Below are 20,051 nucleotides of genomic sequence, written 5' to 3'. Positions count from 1 at the left end.
ATATTCAGCTCAAATTTCTTTTTGCAGGAACATTTCCAAGTCATGTTTGTAAAGGATTTTAAATGTCATGAAACTGTGTCAGACTAATTGTCTTAAATATGTCTGCTCATTTCATTTTCAACTCTGTCACCAACAACTCCGAAAAGTCACACACTTCTGACTGGCAGCAAATGAACTGAGAAGTGGCTGGAATGAGATCCAGATGGGAACTAGAGTGGCTCCAGAGGGGATTCAGACTGGATCTACATGGGATAGTGGGTATCCACAAGGCATCCAGATGTGAATGACAACGCTGAGACCATTCAGAGGAAATATTTGTTTGGGGAACTTTTTCAAAGCAAAGCTAGAAGAAGGCTCTGTCATTTACACAAGAACATTCACAAATATTTCAAGACACTCCATTCTTGAGCCCAATTACAAGCTGAAAACAATGAAAGTGACAGCTGAAATACTGAGTAGCACTGTTCTTACTTTCCGTAGGGGACATTTCTCGCTGAGGGGACAGCAGCATAGTAGAAGTTCTTAAACTCGTCCATCCACACCTCTGCAGCTCTTCTTGTGTTCCTGAGAGGACAGAGGAGGAGGACACGGTTAGGTGAAGAATCATGCGTTGAAGTCCAAAGGTTGAGAATAAGAACAAGAGTTGGTGAAGAACAGGAAGGATGAAGAGAAGAAGTAAGTGACAAACAGGAGGAGTGTTGGGTGACAGATGTGTCCAGATGTGACCTGCCATCTCTAAACTAAAGGAGACAGGATGAAGACAAAGCCAAACCATGACAAACAGCTGTTTGTTATTGACTCACTGTAGACATCAATAAACTAATTTTTTACTTTTATCAATAATTTTCTCCTGATTTCACTGTAAAAACCAGTCAGATCAGCTTTTCTGCTCGAGAGATTAAAATCCTAATGCTGTTGGTTCCTCTGAATACAGACTGATAAAATCCAACAAATCAAGACAGAAGATACATGAGTCCACTATAAACTGGTGTTCAATTAAATTTTTTTGGGCTTCTGGGACTTTAAACATCTCCAAACACTCATGCTGGATGAAATAACATTTAAACCTCGAACACACTGGATCTGGCCCCAGAGACTCTAAAAACCATCAGCAGAGTGCAACCTCTGTGCACGCTGCAGAAACAGTGATTTTAATCCACTTGGATCATGGCTGTTGAACTTTATTTAACCGCTTCTCTTCACATTCAGCGCAACTTGGCTCAGTGTCAAAGAGCCCATTTGTAACTTGGCTGTGCCGGCAAAGCTGCTCCCACAAGAACAATTATAAAGTCATCCAGGCAAACAAAAAACAGTTGGCGTCCTGCAGCTCCCCAGAGTCACCAGCAGGAACGCCGTCAGGGACTTTATTCCAACTGAAGGGTGAGACGGAGACCTGGGGCCACATAAAAGCAGACGATGCATCTCTGCATAGCTGCACCTGATTCAGGCTTAGTTTCACTGGCTTCTTCTCATTTCCTGTTCTGAATACACTTTACTGTACATAATCATCGACACATCTATCTATCTATATATATATATCTATATCTATATCTATATATATATATATATATAAATAAATATAAGACTATGGGTTTCCATAAGCTCCAATAACACGTTTGAGGAAAAATGGGAGGTGGCCACCACCGCCATTTTGACCGTCTCACAGGTTCCGTCAAGCCCAGACAATTCCACAAAAGGGAAGAGAGGTGGAGCTGAGGGTGGGGCTGTAAGGCTGGGATCAAATGACGACACCCTGTCGAACTGAAGCGATGTAGCTACAAGATAACCTGAAGCTAACCCAAAGCTAACGCGGAGGTGAGAGCTAAGCTAATGAAGGTAGCTACCTAGCTACAACCGGAGCTAACTGTGGAAAACCAGCGACCTGAAGCTCACACGGAGTTTGTGTGGAGGTTTGCGGCACTTTTTCATGAAAACTATCTTTCTGTGAATAAAGTATTAAATCGGTAAGTTTATAAGTTATTTCCTTAATGAAAATATATTTTGCTTTGAGCAAGTTTTCAATATTTTTAACGTACCGTATTTTCCAGACTATAAGTCACTCTGGAGTATAAGTCGCACCAGCCATAAAATGTATGATGAAGAAGAAAAAAAACATAAGTTGCACTGGACTATAAGTCGCATTTTGGGGGGAATTTTTTAAATTTTTCTTACAAAATCTGAGACCAAGCGTTTCACATTGCAAGACAAGTACCGGTAACTATAACAAAATAAACGCTGCGCAGCAGTGCACCACGGTCTCCAGCAGAGGATGGCGGTGTTTGAAACCCTCCCAGTGGGACAGGGGAGCTCATTCCTGGGTCGGAGCCGGCCGCAGCGGAGCACCACACGCTGCAGCAGGTGATGACGGGGCAGAGGAGCTGAAACCTGGGCCGGATCCAGTGCGCAACAGGCTCCAGCAGGTGATGGCTGTGTTTTTTTATTACTAGAGGGGCAGGGGAGCTCATTCCTGGTCCGTAGCCGGCCCACAGCAGCGCGGTATAGCCTACATAATTTGGTATACAAGTCCCCCCGGAGTGTAACCCCTTCTTTCAACCGGAGCCGTCAGCAGCACGTTACTGCAGCAGCATGTCATAGCTGCTGATAGAAACCGCTATGGTCAACAGAACCTTTTCCACCGGAGCCGTCAGCAGCGTGAGTCGGCCACGTCTCAGGAGCAGCATGTTGCGGTCTTTACACGCCGGTTCTATTTTCTACGCGCTATGCCTCTGAAACGGGTCAAGTTTGACATTTTTTGGGAAGGAACGACAGGAAATCGGACGCGGAAACGGAGGGAAGCTTCCCGAGATTTTCAGAATAAAGAACGTACTGCCTTCCGGTTGCTTTACTTTTAAAAAAGTTACTAACTGTGCGGCCCCGTGAGAAGTTTATCACCTAGGTAGCGGCCTCCTTTGTTTTTCAGGTCCGTATTAGCGATTATAAAACGGACAGAACATAAAACACAAACCTTTTGGAGCCATGTTGTAGTTTTCTCCTGCTTGTTGTTATGTTTACTGATGAAGTCATTCGTGTGACTTCGTGCTCTGTCGGTGACAGCTGCTCCCCTGCTGCTTCGCATCTCGTGGGAAGGGCCAAGCAGCAGCTTACGCGAACAAGACGTGTTGCTGACGGCTCCGGTGGAAAGAAGGGGTAAGTCACAGGACCGGCCAGACTATGAAAAAAATTGCGACTAATAGTCCGGAAAATACGGTAGTTACTAGTATTTGAGATAAATTAGCAGGCTAAATACATTTTATATATTTCTAAAACTTAATACTTGTTTGTATCTTGTAAAGCCAAGTAGCCTTTATTCTGGACTCAGTACAATTCACCAAAAGTAAAGAGACATACAGATGAAGTAAGCACAAGATAACTTACTGGAAGAAACTGAATTATCATGAGAACCAGAACAAGAGAGCCCGATAACAGTCATGTGAAAACAATAATTAAAAAGTATGTATGTATAATATAAATAAAAATATATTAGAATTAGTGTAACTTACTATGATCCAAAGAATAAATCATCCATAGCTGATTAGCAATCATGAAATGAGGTCTGGGAGTTTTTAAGTTTCATTATTTTATTACATTTTTTCTTAGGTCTGTTAAAAGGTCACCATGGCAGCCTGTGTGTCTTCAACGTCGGCTACACAAAGCAGCAAGTGTAAGTACCAAATACCTGCCTCGACCACTTCATGTATGGTTTTGTACTTTAAACAGCTAGGCCAAACCTGTTATTTTTTCTCCATAGCCATTTGGATCATTGGAGACAGCTACGTGAGGCGTGGTGCCCAGAGAGCTGCAGAGACCTTCGGAGACAACCTTGGCCTCCCTGACGTCTGTGTCTTCTGGTTCGGTTGGGGCGGACTGAGGTGGAAAGACCTTCTCCCCTTTTTTTTCCACTCCCTGCGAGGAAGAGCAGCTCCTGATGCCCTTCTCATCCACTGTGGCGGCAATGACATGGGGGTGGCCAGCAGTGTGAAGCTGGTCAACATGATGAAGGAGGACCTGCACCAGCTTCACCTTCTACACCCTCATATGATGATCATCATATCATCCATCACCCAAAGGTGTAGATGGAGGGCAGGTGTAAAACCTGCTAAAATTGAGAAGCCAGGAGGTTTGTCAAAAGTGTTATGGCTACATTTATTTCTAGCTTAAATGGTGCCATTGTTGTGCATCCGCACATCAGACATGACAGTCCAGGGAAAGTTCATTTCACAAATAGAGGAAATTATATTTTTTTAACTAATATTGCCGATTGTCTTAATGGCCAGCTCCAAAAGCGGTGAAAGACTTCCAGGTGGGAGTCTCGCTGCTTTAGAATTTTGCCTTTAGGACAGATTTATTTTCAGGCAAACAGGATAAACATATCCCTGACTGTTACAGCTAATTTGATGTTGATGTAATTTATCTATAGCCATAACACTGTTGACCACTCTGTTCTTCCTTCACAACCCAATGTTCCACTCACTCTGCAACTCTCTGGGCCCCTTTTATTATTTTAAGTTTTTTTTAAATGTACAGACACTTTGTGTCCTGTTATTTTATAAAATGTGATGTAAAAAAATAAATGTTTTTGCTCATTTACTGGAATTTCATTGTTTAAGACAAAAAAAAAAGGAGGGAAGAATCATTTATGCTAAGTTGTTCTACAACAGGCCTATTTTAAGTCCAACAGTTTCTTAGCAGCCAATAGAAATGTGATCTTTACTAACTTTACTTGGTTTAAAAATCTTACTAAAATAAACCTTAGAGGCTGCCATATTGCAAAACCCAATCATACTTGTTATGTAAATATTAGCTTTGTAGATATTTGTAGATATTTTTTACAGATAGATATTTGTGTGCAAAAAACCCCATAAACTTAAATAATTTGTCATTCTTTATTGAAAAACAACAAAATACAGGTATACAGAAAGTGTGGGAAAATGATAATGTGAAAGTATTGCTCTTTAAATGTAATACTATTTATCTTTAAAAGAAAAACTCTAAAAATGTCCTATACAGCAACATGACAGACGAATGGTGGTCTGTCTGTCAGAATGCGCTGAACAGATTTGCTCTACCAAGAGGAGCCTTTTGTGTACGAGGTTCCCCTTGAATAAAAATGTATGTTATTGTAATATTGGTTTGGGTTATGTAAAATAAAAACAACTAGGAAACCAACATAAAAAACAGCAACCAGCTGCTGCACCTGTAAAGAAACATTTCTAAGAATCGTCAAGAAAACGTGGGATGAACAACTATAAACATGTAAACCATGAACAACAAACATCAACAAGCATGTGTTCGTGCGTGTGCAGGGATGCGAATTGTGAGACCTCCAAGGATCAGGTGCACTCTGGAACCGCCCCAAGCACCAGGAAGCCAGCAGCCACCACAGAGCACAGAACCAACTCAGACCACCTCCCAGACGGCCGAGCACCTTGCTACAGATAACTAAGCAAGGCCACATCCAGACACAGGTCATGAGCCACAGGACACAGGAATCACACAGCAATTCCACCTGAAACAGAATAATTAAAATTAGAATCAAATGCAACTGCTGTTCAATATGACATAACTGTCATGATTATGAGACAGACTAAACGGACTTTTAGCCAGACCGAAAAAATGTTGCCATTTAGCCAAAGCTGGACAGTTGAGAGCTTCCGGTTGAACGTCCTGAGTGAGAGTGGCCAGAATCAAGTAGCAGTAGAGAAGAGTGGAGATTTCCAGCTGAGTTTGGAAAACAGGAGTCTGAAGGACCTAAGTGAAGTTGCCCGCCCCCCCTTCTTCAAATCTAACAAAATTGGAGTCAAACATTTGTGCTATGTTTGTGCTGGTTTGTGCTGCTAAAGTTTGTGTTTGTGCTGACTTTGCTTTAAAGATATTAGTGAAAGGTTCAAGGTCAAACGCTGCTGCTGCTGCTAAAGATTTGGGCCACAAGGTGAACCTTTATTTTTTGATTTTGCCACTGAATGTGAGCCATTTTGAGTTTGTTGCCAAGACGCAAGCCTTCCCTCTCCTGAAGCTTGTGCAACTCCTCAATGTACTGCCAACGTATTAGCTGGCCATCTTCCCTAACAATAACTTTAACAGTTGAAAAAACATTGTGAAGAAGCTTGAGCATGTGACATGGATCCAAGAGAACATGGATTTTCTGTGTGTGATCTGCTGGATGGACAAAATATGATCTCATGTCCATTATGTCCAGATTGGCACCAAGCTCCCTGATCATGGCCATGTTTTGGGAGGGGCCATCACATGTCAAGGATACAACCCTAACTCTGATGTGTAACGTCACGAAATGGCCTGATTTTGAGATCCCACAGGTCAGACCCACAGCCAGGTCAACTTACCCCTGGCTATGACACAACCTACAATATTTTCCCCTCACAGGAGACTGAAAGTCTGCACGTAGTCCCTTTAATCAGAGCCTGCCTTCCTCACACAAACTGGACTGCGGCTCTGAGAGATAATAAAGATAAACAATAACAATCTCTCCCATCAAGGTCCTTCACAGAGAAACTCTTAAATTAACTCCTTTATTCCCTGAAGAAAGAAGATTTTATAATTATAAACAATGAAATGTTCATTGATCTGTGCTTAATGATATATGCTTAGCATGTTAATTAGATGAGGTCACCACCATTCACACTCATACAAAGACAGAGTAAAGTTAAGTTAACGCTTGACACACAGTTAACCTTTTGCCCAGATTCATAGTCTCCAGATCAAAGAGGGTGTGTCTCTGAGATGCTTGGTAAGATCTCTCAAACTTGCCAGCCCCTGATTGGCTGGCCAAATCATAATATCAATCCATTAAAACTAGTCCCTCTGGTTTGTTCCCTCAGTTCGAACAGTTCAACAGTTCGAGGGTTCTAGAGAAAAGCTTCAGACCAGCAAAAACCCTCTTGAACCCGCAAAGATTTCGACACGTTGTCAAAACCTTTAACCTTTTTCACACCTGCGAAGCTGAGAACAACAAGATAGTACCTGCAGAACAAAGCTAACGCAAACTCCTTCAGAGTTATTTTTAAGACGCTTGGTTTCATCTATCGTTGTGACCCGGAGACATCTCAGGGCTGATTTGGTCGCATCGAGGTTTCTCTACGAACCAAGTGCAGTGGGGTCGTCGGCTCCTTGACATCTCCAATCCAAATGGGGGTCTCCAGAACGGGTGAGGTACAACACAGCGAGACAGCGTCTGTATGTGGTTTTGATAATAACAAATTTATAGCTTATTTGCAAACCAAATTCTTTTATGTCCAGAACTCAGCTCTCTGAGAAACGGAGATTCTGACTCCATTACATTATATTCACACATAAGTTCCAGACACCATCCTTTAGTTCGCATCCACTCACAGTAAATAATAGTTTAACATTTTGTCAAGTCTCAATTGTTTGTAAAATAAATTCTTAAATTTTTATAAACCTGACTGTTTCTTGAGTCACACGAAGTGTGCACGATCCCTTACTGAATAAAAGAATCCTAGAATCTTCTTACTAAAACAAATAAAGACCAGGCAAGGTGATATTCTATATTTAAATAGAGTATTACAGCTTATTGGTCTCAAGTACTCAAATTGTAAAAAGATGTTTTTTTTTCTTTTTTTGTTTTTTTCCCATATAATTTGGTGGTTTTTTGGTGACATGTACCACTATGTTTGTTTTAATGTAGGTTTTGTGTTAGATTTAAGTAAACAAGTAAAAATTACTTGTATAAAGGGGTAGGGATATATAAGTTTCCTCTTCAGCCTACTCCTTTTCAAACACAGAAGGGATGATATGTATTTTTTCTGTTTGTGGTACTTTTTGAAAAATTATGTATGTTTTCTTTGTTTGAAATAAACTAAACTAAACTAAAAGTAGTGTTAATAATATAAATAGCTCTTGAAGCAATTTACTTAACCCAATATACTATTTATTCAACATTACAGATGTCATGAAGCCTACACAGACTTTCTTGAATGAGGCTAGCTCTTTCTTTCCCATTCATGCTGTTGATAAGAAAGTAGGCAATCGGGAGCTTCTAAGACTCAATGGCAACAACCATCAGTGCGTTTACATGCAGCCAGTAACCCTTTTAATAACCCGGTTCCGCACGGCTATGTAAACACCGCCAAAAACCCGGATATGCTCATAACCGGGTTTTTAAAAACCCGGTTACTACACCTGAGGTAACCCTTTTCTAACCCAAATGTTTGGTCAAGTAAACGCATATCGGGATATCCCCATCAAAGTGTGTGTTCTGCGCATGCTCTGTTCACAAGGAATCTTGGTCTTTTGAGTAGAGAGACGTTTTGTATGCGCCAGAACACCAGAAGTAAACAACAAGTTGGGAGCAACATGGCGAGTCGCGGCACAGCACCACACTTTTGGAGTGACGAAGAAACTAAAGGGCAAACAAACGCGGTCGCTATCTCTTCCGAACTGGGAAACATGTTGTTGTTTTCACGGATACCGGAACAAGAAGAACCAGAAATGACGCATTTTGCGTCTGGACGTAGTCCACACGTCCTGACGCTACCGCAACGTCTGCATTTAAATCGGGTTATGCAAGTTAGGGGTAACTCTTTCTATTTATGCTTGTAAGCGGGTTATTCTGATCAACTCAGAAACCCGAATACCGACCTTAACCCGATCATAACCCGGATATTGGCTGCATGTAAACGTAGTCCATGATAACCAATGCTTGTGTTGCAACAACATTTTCAATCTCACCAGCTCTGATGTCAACATAGCCATGAATCTGGTTCCCATCAAACTCAGTTTGCTTATGAATATACATTTCATCTAACATCAAAGAGCTAACAGTTTCTTTTCCTTCCTTCTTCTCAACAACATGACTTTTTAAAGCTGTAAATGAAGAAAGAGTGAAACCAGGATCTGCAGAGACACTACTGCACCAGCCGAGAATGGTCTGCGGATGAGGCAAAGCCAAGTGAAAGTGTTCTCCAGCATAGTCATAAGCCTTAGGAGAGTAAAAATGCAGTGTAGTTGCAAATTGCTTCAAGTTTTCAGAAAAAGATGATCTTTTATTCTGATTTATGTTCTGAAACAACTCCTTTGGAACACCATCCAAACCCTCAAGAAGAGAGGCACATTCAGTTGATATTAGAAGTTTCTTCTGAAGAATTCTGGTGACACTTTTCAAAGAAGAAATTCTTGCCTTCAGTCTCCTTGTCTTCTGGGATTGCAATCTAAGCTTTTTCTGAACTACACGTACCTTTTCATTTGCTGTCAAAACTCTCCTTTTAAGCGTTTTGGGAGACTGTGATTTGATAGCAATGGTCACTCAGGATGCTATTTGGCTGTAATGGCACAGCGTTAAACTGACCAGAGTCCGAGTCATTCTGGTGTTGAACACTGTGACCAAAATGAGCATTATCACACTCAACTGCTTGCAGAGGAATGTCATCATGTGTTACATTTTGAGTAACAAAGACCTCTTGAGGTGAGTCTTCACACATCATTATATTGCTCAGATCAACAGAAACTTTTATGGCACTGTCTACACCTGCATCTACATATGCAACCTTCTCAAAACTATTTACAAAACCAATGGGGTTGTCACTTACCTTGTCATTCCTACTTACCTGTACTTTCCTTCTTGGAAGATGTTTTTTGACCTTAAAGGAAGAGAATATTGTAGGTACAGCTGTGTCCTTCAGGCAAAGTCTGCCCTAAAATTAAAAAAAAATAAATAAATAAATTCACATATACACACACGTCAGACAAGGTCAATTACTGTATCTCAAAAACCCACTGGTACACCAGAGCACTGTGTGTGTGTGTGTGTGCGTGTGCGTGTGTGTGTGTGTGTGTGTGTGTGTGTGTAAAAGCCATGTGGAGAGTGTTTGTTATTTATAAAGCAGATGTAGTTAGATTTTATCCAGAATCCAGTCTTTGAAAATATATATTTTAATTTGTTTGATTTATTTGACACCAGTAGAATGTTTATTATTTTGTTAATTTCTCCTTAGCTGCCTAATGTTTTAGTTTAAAATGAATATTTTTCATTCATCCCAATACATAAAGTTACACATTAAAGACAGACAAAAACATTAATTTGTTTATCAGAATAAATATCCATAGAGTTAGATGGAAATTAATACTGATTGTTTCCCCATCTAAACAGCCCCAGTCACAGACAGTTCAAAGGAGGGGGAAATTTTTTTCTTGTTACACAGCAATGTAACATCTGTATTTTATACAGCTAATGCTTCAATTTTTTCAATCTTAACCAAAATATGAAGTAATATGTTTGTACCCTGGAGTCCGTGGTGAAGTGATGACTCTCAAAGTGTTCACTGCACAAGTGGGAGTGTGAAGTGGGAGTCCAGCACTCTCTTCTTTGGTTGCTTACCCAAGGGTCAAGCCTCTCTGGATTACCTAGAGGAAAACTTCATACAAAGAACTACTTAAGCATATGGGTTTAAAATACTTAATAGCTTATCATGGCCTGTAGTAAAAGGTCTAAAATTAGGATTAAGAGTCATACAAAATGCATACTTTATAAAAAAAAATCTAAAAATAAACACTTGAGTCTGTCGCCTTCTTGGATAGGATATGAACCTTTTAATAATCTATTTTATTAACTAATTTCCATTTTATTAAAATGCACTAGTTCCCATGAGAACAGGGCACCCGGTCGCGGCTCTTTGTGGACAAACGAGTTATTTAGTCACTCCCCACCACCACTATTTTACAAATATGCAAAAAATATAAAAAACTAGGGAGTTTATCTGATGGCATACAGACTTCTGGAGACTAACATCAAGCACTATCTACCAACTCACCGAGCTGCAGTATTTCTGCGGTCAGGTCTCTCTCCGAGTCCGAGAGCTCCACAAGAGGTCAGCCCATGCAGCAGACAGGCGCCGCAGCGGTCAGAGATGCGCCGGGCTAACCACTGGGGAGAACCGGGTGGAAGAATGGAACACAGAAGTCTCCCTCCGAGAGCTCCAACCAACAACCAATTTTTATGTTAAATGCACTGGGTTTTACACCCATCGACATATACCCTATTAATTATTTTACCGTATTACATTTAAATTTCATGGTTAAACAGTACATGTTAAAATGGTAGTTAGCTAGCTACTTTGATAAGCTCAGCTAGTGCAAAAGCGGCAGTGACCTAAAATACATAAATATAATTTTACTTACCGAAAAAAATGAAGTGGAGACCCCTTGGACGCTCTATTAGTGCAATTAATACCACAGCAAGTCATTTTGTCCAACAATTGCACAAATAATATCCAGAAAAGAATACACAAACGCTACAACTACTGGTCTAAGCTCAGAGACTAAAAAATCGCGGAACAGTTTTCAGGCGAGACCGAGGCTCAGACTCAGGCTACTGAGGCCTTTCCACGGAGCTAGCTCTTTGGTCACGTGGGTCTGATGCTCATTAATTAGTCAGAATTTTAGGCTTTTAATACACTTAAACAGAAGAGTGACAAAAAATTCACCCCCTCAGAGTTGTCATGAGTTAGCCTAGTGAACTAGACCAAATTCTTGCTTTGCAAAGTTTGGTCTAGGCATGCTCCATTGGAACCTCAGCAGCTCCTACCAGGACTCTGGCTGGCCAATCACAACTCTCTAGAGGGGTTTCAAACACATAAAGAGCTGTGATTGGTCCATAATGGTGGGCCAATCATAGTGCTCTATCTGCTTAGAGAACAAATCACAGAGCTTTATCTGCTTTGTGGGCCAATCAGGGCACTCTATACGCCTGGTGGGTGGGATGATGCAACAGAGTGAAACAAGAGTATGTCACATTCATTGTCCAGTGGAATGCGGAGATCATTTGAAAGACAACGGTAGAACCCGCCTCACAACCGAGAGCCGTCAATGGAGCATGGCCAGAGTAAATAATACATTTATTTAGTCTGGCTTGCCAGGCTAGTCATGAGTGTAAACTAGATCAATTAAACCAAAAACATGTTTTGGTACCAGGCTGTAAACATGTTTATTTCAGCTGTGAAATTGGTATTTTTAACATGGGAGTCAATGAGGATTTGCTCGCTTCTGACACCAGCCCCCAGCGGATGAGGGTGGAACTGCAATTTATTTCACTTCTGCATTGGCTTTGGGGGGTTGTATATAATAGATGCTTTTTTGTGGTTTTTAACAGTTTAGGCAGGAGAACAAGGCCTGACTGCTGCTTGTGTGTGTCCAGGGACAGGTGGGAATACACTTGAGGTTGTGGAGAGATTCCCATCTGATCAGAGTGGTCTGACCTGAGTCATGTGTCCTGACCCACATGGTCTGGTTACTTATTAACCCAACGTGACTCCTCACAAAAGAACAGGCATGAATCTAAACTCTCCAGGAGTCATAAAGATTAAACTGATCATCATTTACAGAAGACGTCCTTTCACCGAGCAGAAAGATCACAATTTATGCCCCGTTATATTTTTTAGTTACATATCTGAGCTATCTAACAAAGGAAAAAGAGTTAAAATATATGTTCATTATCCACTTAATCATCCAATCACACAGCAGCATGTGTGATTGATTGGACGTTATCATGCCAGTATGGACCAGAACTTCTCCAGCACCTTACTGGACCTATGATGTGAAGAATTAAGGCAGTTCTGAGGGTAAAAGAGTCAAACCAGATACTAGCAAGGTATACTTAATAAAGTGGCCAGTGAGTGTATGGTTCAATCAAATAAAGCAATAAATGAGAAACCCTCATGAGATGCATCATGGAGAAAGAGGAGCTTGAGTCATTTGATAATGAACATGATTTCAGATCTTTTCTGGGGGGTTAGTTTGTGAGTCACCTGGCGAACACGGTGCCACTACCACCGGGGAAGGTGTACGGGTGTTGTTTTCTGAAAACGTGGCCGACTCTGCTGCAGGGGATGATCTCCAGACTGCCACCACACTGCCACACGCGGAAGGAAATCTCTAAAACACACAAACAAAAACATGTGTTGGTTACAGTGACCTGCAATGAAATTATGGTTTCTGAATCTCAAAATTGCTTGTTGATAATATTGTATTTGCTTTCTAACAAAGGCCGAGTTTGAATCAGAGCTGGCTGAATGAGCACAGGAGCAAACCAGCGTCTGAACTGTCAATCCAGCTCTGAAGCACCCAACCGCCTCCAGAGGAGTGTGAATAACTCTACATACACTACCCAACGGAATTCAGACAAAAGCAACACGGAGACGCAGCAGCAATTATATTGTTGCACATTCTGCCAATGACCTTTATTGTGCGAAAACCACAGTTATTTCCACGCAGTCTTCTCATTATCACTGCAGCACCATCATTTTCTAAAATCCATTGTGTTTTGTGGAAGGCTCTTTTACACAGACAACAATCAGCAAAGGGTTTTCTGTTTGCGCAGAAACGCAGGTCATCTCCTGACATGGCGTGAGACACGCATGGTGCCGCCTTTGGGACAAAACCTCACGGGAACGGCATGAACTCACAACACAGAATTCATGAGGAGATTGCAGCTGTATGCCTGTTCATGGCTTTCAAACAAACAAACAAACAAACAAACAAACAAAAACACACACACACACACACACACACACACACACACACACACACACACACACGGACTTTAGTTTTCCATCATTCTGATTAGCAGGATAAAAAAAATTCTGTCACAATGTACTTTACGCTTTAATTTTAAAAATGGATGATAGACATATTCAAAAAATTATTTTAATTGATTTTACTAAATATTCAGTCCAAAAAGGCAGCAATTCTACATCGTGCCGTCATTGTGGAGGCTGAATCTGCACTCTGCTGCACCACTGGAGACTGGAAATGCAAACAAGCACCAATTCAGCCAAAGTTTTGAAATCAGGGAACATTTCTCCAAGAGGAGAGAACAGGGGGCTCAAGATCCTGCAAGCTCTCGCTTCAGCAGGAGGATGTGCTCCTGGTGCACCGGTCTGTAATACCACACATGCTCCAAACCGTCCTATTAACAATTCATCACCATCAGCTCAGAAATAACAAGATGCATTTAGTGTTGTGTCCAAGTCAAAGGAGATGCTATGATGCTCAGATGGGAATCTGATTTTGATGGTTTGATTTACCTCCACGTTCTACAATCTGCATGTAAAGTTGAAAAAGTCTTGTGGCTCCGTTAGTGAGTCTGACGCCACAGAACCTGACGTCTTGTGGTCTTACTGAACGTTTTCTACACCTCACCTCAATATAATACTTTTGTTACCGTCTTAATTGTTTTTATTAAAACCAGAAAATTTTGGTTTAATGCGACTCAGAGGGCTCAACAAACGTTTATAAATATAAAGCAGATTAGTCGAGTTCACCGTTTAGACCTGAATATTGGTTGCTGTATTCTGGTGTCGGACCCCAGGAAGAATAGTTGTTGTACGAAGCAGCAGCTAATGGGGATCTAATAAATAAATGAAATTAAATTAAACAAAAAGAAACCGATGAAATGACAGTGTGAAGGGAATGAAAATCCGATTTTTTCTTGTTTTTGATGCAATAAAAGTCCAATAATTACTTTAAAAGACAAAACATGGATCCAATAAAATATAACTGTTAAAGGGGCTATAAGGAAGTTTGACAGCCAAAACATGTATAGAAATAATAAATTTCTTCTTTATACATTCTCCTGCAATGCCCTGGTCCTGTAGAATGAGCCCTGGCATTTTTACTGTGATTGCCTGTTTTTCTGTAAAATCAAAGAAAAAGAGAGCTGCTCGGGTCGAGCAGGCTGCTTCATGCGCGTTCACGCTCAGGCATCGCCCGTAGCATTTGCTATCAGTAGCTTTAGCAGCAGAGAGTGAGGTAGTGTCAACTCAGCGACTTTGTCGCTGTTCCTAACGCCTAGTGCCTCTTACACAGTGCTCAGTGCATGAGACAGCCTCAAGGTCATGCATTTGCTTCTAAACTGTTTACTTTCCAGCAAGAGAAGAAAGAAGATTAAAAGAATCTTTTCTTTTATTAAATCAAAGAACTCTATTTTTAATAAAGCTAATCAAAACAACTGTCAGTCAATAATACATGTGACCGATCTGTGAAATCACAATGTTATGATTAATATGTTTTAATATGTGAATGACTTAATCTAGTTCACTAGACACACTGACACACGTAAACAATCGCATGACACATTGCTGTACTGATCCAATCAGAGCCTTCCTAGTCTGAAGCGTGGCATAGACTCTGTGGTGTTTATAAATCTGCCAGCTTTGATTAGAACAGAATTCAAAACATCCAGATTGATAAAACCAGTTCCAACCCCATCTTAGTTCAGTTCTCAAGATCTCACTGGAGTTCACGGCATGCTAAGCGGAGTATCGGACCAGCCATCTGTACTTCCCTTTTTAAGCCGAGCACCACCAAGCTGGAAAAATCTGTTGCATTTTACCAAACAAGAAACGGTTCCTTTCAGAATAAAAGCTCAACTCACTGACCCAAGGAGGGTCCCCTTTGACGCTGTGAACCACCTGTCGCTTTTTACCTGGAGACTAGTTTGTCGTGCTGTGACTCTGTACCACTGGCTCCAGTACCGAAAGGAGGGTCCGTGGACCTGACATTCTGGATCCGTGAAGGAGGTCTCACTGAGGGCATGTGTGGATGCGACAATATGGCGTCTCATGTGTTTATGACTACCCCGGTCAAGTCTGATCATAGTTAGGAGCAAAACATCATCTCCCACACTTGCCTCTCCCGATATGAGAGTTCTGATAATAACACTCATTCACACACACCATGTCACACCTCATTCAGACAGATACATCCATCATTAGTAGAGTTAGTCTGGTTTCAATTGTTTAAAATTATTTAGTAATAAATCATCTTGAACGTTTGAAGGGCTCTCTTCTCTTGTCTCTCAGTTAATACAAAGTGTTATCTAATCAAAGTGTTATCTAATCCCTGCATTAAAAAGTTCCAGTCTTCTGGTTAAACAACTCAGTGGTCCATAAGATGGATTTCATACTCGATATGCAATCTTAATGTCTTACGGTCCTTAATTAGATGTAAATTAACTTCATTACAAGGATATAAATGTTACAGATAGATAGAATGTCATTGGCGCTTTAGCTCGCCTAGTAAGGTGTCTGACTCTCATGCAGAAGACCTGAGTTCGACTCCAGTTGTGAACACAATTTGTCAGTTTGAGTTTTTTTTTTTACATTAATGATAGTAATAAGATGCCCAAATTTTCATTTGAGACTCCCCGAAAGACATTGAATTCACGGATAAAAAAGATTTGGGTTCAACTTTCATTTTGGAACAATTTTTCAAGCAAGCCAAGGGAATGATCTGAGCATGCAGGAGGACTGACCCATCATAAACCTTTGTTAACTGTGCTGAAGAGAAAGGTACAGAACCAAATTAATCAATTACCATACCATACCATAGTTTATTTATATAGCACGTTTAAAACGCAGCATGGGAGCTGCCCAAAGTGCTGCACAGGCTAAAACAAAACGCGACCATTCTAAGGAACTAAAACAAAGATAAAAATACCAGTCAAAAGCAATAAAACATGATGAATACAAAGAACACATTAAAACAATGACATAATCAAACACTAAAATGAGTCACTGTCTAAAAGCGAAATCGTAAAAGTGGGTCTTTAAACGAGATTTAAAATCCGCCAGTGATGGAGCCTGCCTAACTCCAATGGGCAACGAGTTCCACAGCTTTGGGGTAGCATGCACAAATGCTTGTTCAACCCGCGATTTGTATCGCATCCGCGGCATACACAATTAGCTGCGTGTTCTCCTGTCCTCTGTCCTCAGGGACCCACCCACCCCCACACACCCACACACACTGCAAGTTCGGCCGGCCGACGAGAAAGTGCAGCTGCAGAGACAGAGGCACATTATTTTTAATAATTTGCTGTGCTCTTCTGTCCTCCGTGCCACACACACACACGGGACTGTCTCAGCTGTTATTTTCATTAAGGAGTGTGCACGTACAGCGTGCGCACCTCATGCACGAGCTTACTTTTGAAGCTGCAGTTACGCGTTAGGCCTGAGTGGCGATCACGAGCATAAAAACTTCAAACTTCCTTACAGTCGCTTTAATTAGGGATGTGTAATGGCAGGATTCTGGCGATATGACGATACAGGAGAGAAGATATATTATCAATAAAAACAAATCCATAAAATGCATAAATATACAAAATATTCCTATATTCCAGTGTTTTGATATTTTTTTAATTCCTACAGTTTTTCCAATGGTGCAATATCTTTGGCTACCTCTTTCATTACTCACCCAGATTCTCTCCTCCCCACACGTCCATCATCATGTCATACTTCCCCAGCTGCTCGAAGTACTCCTTATCCATGACGAAGAGACCTCCAGCTATCATTGGAGTCCTGAACAGAGGGCAACCGGACATGTAAGCCTCTCTCTCTCTCTGTGTGTGTGTGTGTGTGTGTGCGTGCGTGTGTGTGTGTGTGTGTGTATGCCAACTTGTTTCTCTGTGGAGGTGTCTTATCTTACTTGATGGGGGCGATGGGGTTGCCTTGCCTGGCTCGTCGCTGCTCCAGAGTCATGTAGTCCCACTTAAAGACCAGGTTCCAGTCGAAGCCTGTCAGTAAAGCCAAAGACGACACAAGTCTGGTTATGATCAGTCTTTGTTAGCAAAATCTCCCACGACTCACTGGACGGAAACTCGACAGCTGATTAACTTTTGTTGTCGGTTCAATTCAAGATGGCTGACAGAAGCACAAAAATGGATACATTTAACAAAATTAGCATTAAAAAATCCCATGGAGGTAGCTGAGTGTCATTCAAATTACAAACTCATAGCTCTAAATAGATCAGCGTAAAATCTTGAGATATCACATGAGATCACCCGTTAAGCTATTTCTAAGATTTGACTGAAACTGGTACAAATTCATCAAGGATGCTAGGCTTTATAATTTTCTCATTAGATTTGATTTCCATTGATCAACTGGATACATCAGCCTTTTAACACGTTTATAGCCTCTGCATGCAGATCAAACTATATTAAAACAATTAATGCACAGCATGGAAAAGCCCAGACTGATGCTAAACTGAATATGTACAAATAAGATATCGTCATCATGGACGATAAGTCAGTATTTAGAGCCAAATCTGCTAAAACTGTAATGCCAATATTGTGTGCGCGCTACCTCCTTTCAGATCAGCCGAGGCTCCCACGTACTGAAAGTTGTCCATGTTGATGACGTCGATGATGGGTGAAACCACTCGAGTTTTATCCTGAAAACAAAACAAGTATAAAAAACACAAATTTTGTCTTATGGGTAAATGATCATTACAATTCAGGTAAAACCACCAAATGCTGAAGAGATCCAGATCTCCTTGAGGACGAGCTGAGTAAATATGACCATGATGCATACTGTATATTTGGTTTTAGTTGTTTTTTAAATATTCTAATACAGATGGACGGGGACTAAATTGGCGTTGTCATTTTCACCCTGATTTGTCTCTACAGTTCATAACAAGTTGACTCAGATCACCTTAATGTCAGAAACCAGAGAAGCCTCCAGGTGTAAAGTGAGTTTATTTTTTGTGACCTGAAACATTTAATATACAAAAGCATGTGCCGGTGGATAATTAACACAACCAACAATTGCAAACTAAAACAGAAAACTACTCTAAGAGTAAATTATTTCATATTCTGCTTCTTTTCTGAGAGCATCTCAACAGTGCGGGGGGTAAATCTTACATCAATAACTCAAAACATGAAGGAAATTCAATGAAGTTATTGCAAACAGCCTTGATAACCCACCTTTCTCCTTGTCATTTTTCTCATCAGTGTTTATAAATGAAACCTCCTAAACACGTGAATAATTCATTGATATCATCAAGCCCCTCTGAGCAGTGGGATGCAGCACAGTTTTAAATATCGAAGAAAGTCTCAGAGGGAGCGGCGATCCGTTAGAAACCCTTCCATTGTTTTTATGGCTTTCAGTCAGTGTTTTGTAGCTCGGCAGGTGTCTCGTTTCCAGATCGGCTGCCAAGTTGCTCGACAGGAGGATATGTGTTTACTGTTCAGACGCGTTTTCATTTCAGCTCTGCCGGATTCATCATCAGGCTGTCGGGATCAAGAGTTTTAGATGACAACTGACTGGCAAATAAGGGCGAGAAACAATTTAGTTTAAGTGATATTACAGCTTCCTTCCTGTAAACCCAACTGATCGACTCCTCTAAGTTTAAATGCTTCTCTCTCTCATTTGGTTTTAAACCAGTGAAATCTATTTGTGCAGCTTAAAATGCATCAGTGTCTAAATATACTCCCGGTGATAAAATCTGTCAAATATTAGAGTGGGCTTCAGGCGTCCTTTAGAAAACGGTGTCTAGAGACACAGAGCTATGACTGAAGTTTACACAAAACCAAAGTAGTGAATTTATTTAACACGGTCCTCTGTGTGGAAATTAGAATAGGAATGTCTACAGATGCCTCAAATTATCCATAACTGTGTTATCATTATCCTCCACCAAGAGGCAATGGATAATGTGTGTTTTTTTAACCCTTCCACTGTCGTTATGGGTGACACTGCAAGGAAAGTTGACCATTGAACAGGATTGATGGTTTATCCCACTCCTCACCCCTGCCACATGGACCTCAAGGGATAAACCATCAATCCTGCTCAATGGTCAACTTTCCTCACGGGGTAACACCCATTAGGACAGTGGGAAGGTTAAATATTTCATGAACCACTTGATAGATTTTAATGACATTTATAACTGCCAAACTGTTTAAGTCAATGTGAAACAAGATGGCCGCCCCAGCTGATCAAAATCAGGAAACATAAAAAAGGCAATTATTTACACAAGTTTACAGATATTGAGCTAAAAATCAATGTGGCAGAAACAGAGTCGTTCCCATCACTTATTTTTGTTATCACATATGTTTGCTTGTTATAAAAGATCCGACGATGCTTCATAAGGTCGTGCATCATGATTTTTAAGATTTGACCTAAATAACAAAATGCATTCTTTCATAGAATTCAAAGCTTTTATTCCGACTGAGTTGAAATAAGCAGAACATAAAAGACCGTGTTCCTGAAGACTTACCTCAACAGAAACTGTCAAAAATGCATAAATTAAGT

General features: G+C 40.8%; 1 protein-coding gene across 3 annotated transcripts in view; it reads right to left on the bottom strand.

Moving 5' to 3' along the window:
- The window catches only part of galnt2 (UDP-N-acetyl-alpha-D-galactosamine:polypeptide N-acetylgalactosaminyltransferase 2), an 89,723-nt gene that overhangs the window by 4,826 nt on the left and 64,846 nt on the right, over positions 1-20,051 (bottom strand). For all 3 annotated transcript variants that reach the window (XM_054732636.2, XM_054732638.2, XM_070554803.1), the window contains 5 exons: positions 18,108-18,195; positions 17,452-17,539; positions 17,221-17,324; positions 12,777-12,903; positions 472-564 (listed from right to left, as the gene is read on the bottom strand). In XM_054732636.2, the coding sequence (XP_054588611.2) occupies positions 472-564; positions 12,777-12,903; positions 17,221-17,324; positions 17,452-17,539; positions 18,108-18,195 (500 nt within the window). The remainder of the gene's footprint in view (positions 1-471; positions 565-12,776; positions 12,904-17,220; positions 17,325-17,451; positions 17,540-18,107; positions 18,196-20,051) is intronic.

This window comes from Nothobranchius furzeri, chromosome 9 (genome assembly GCF_043380555.1).
Source record: "Nothobranchius furzeri strain GRZ-AD chromosome 9, NfurGRZ-RIMD1, whole genome shotgun sequence".
Taxonomy (NCBI): domain Eukaryota; kingdom Metazoa; phylum Chordata; class Actinopteri; order Cyprinodontiformes; family Nothobranchiidae; genus Nothobranchius; species Nothobranchius furzeri.
The sequence above is the reverse complement of the archived record's forward strand: the minus strand, read 5'-3'. Positions and strand labels throughout refer to the sequence as shown.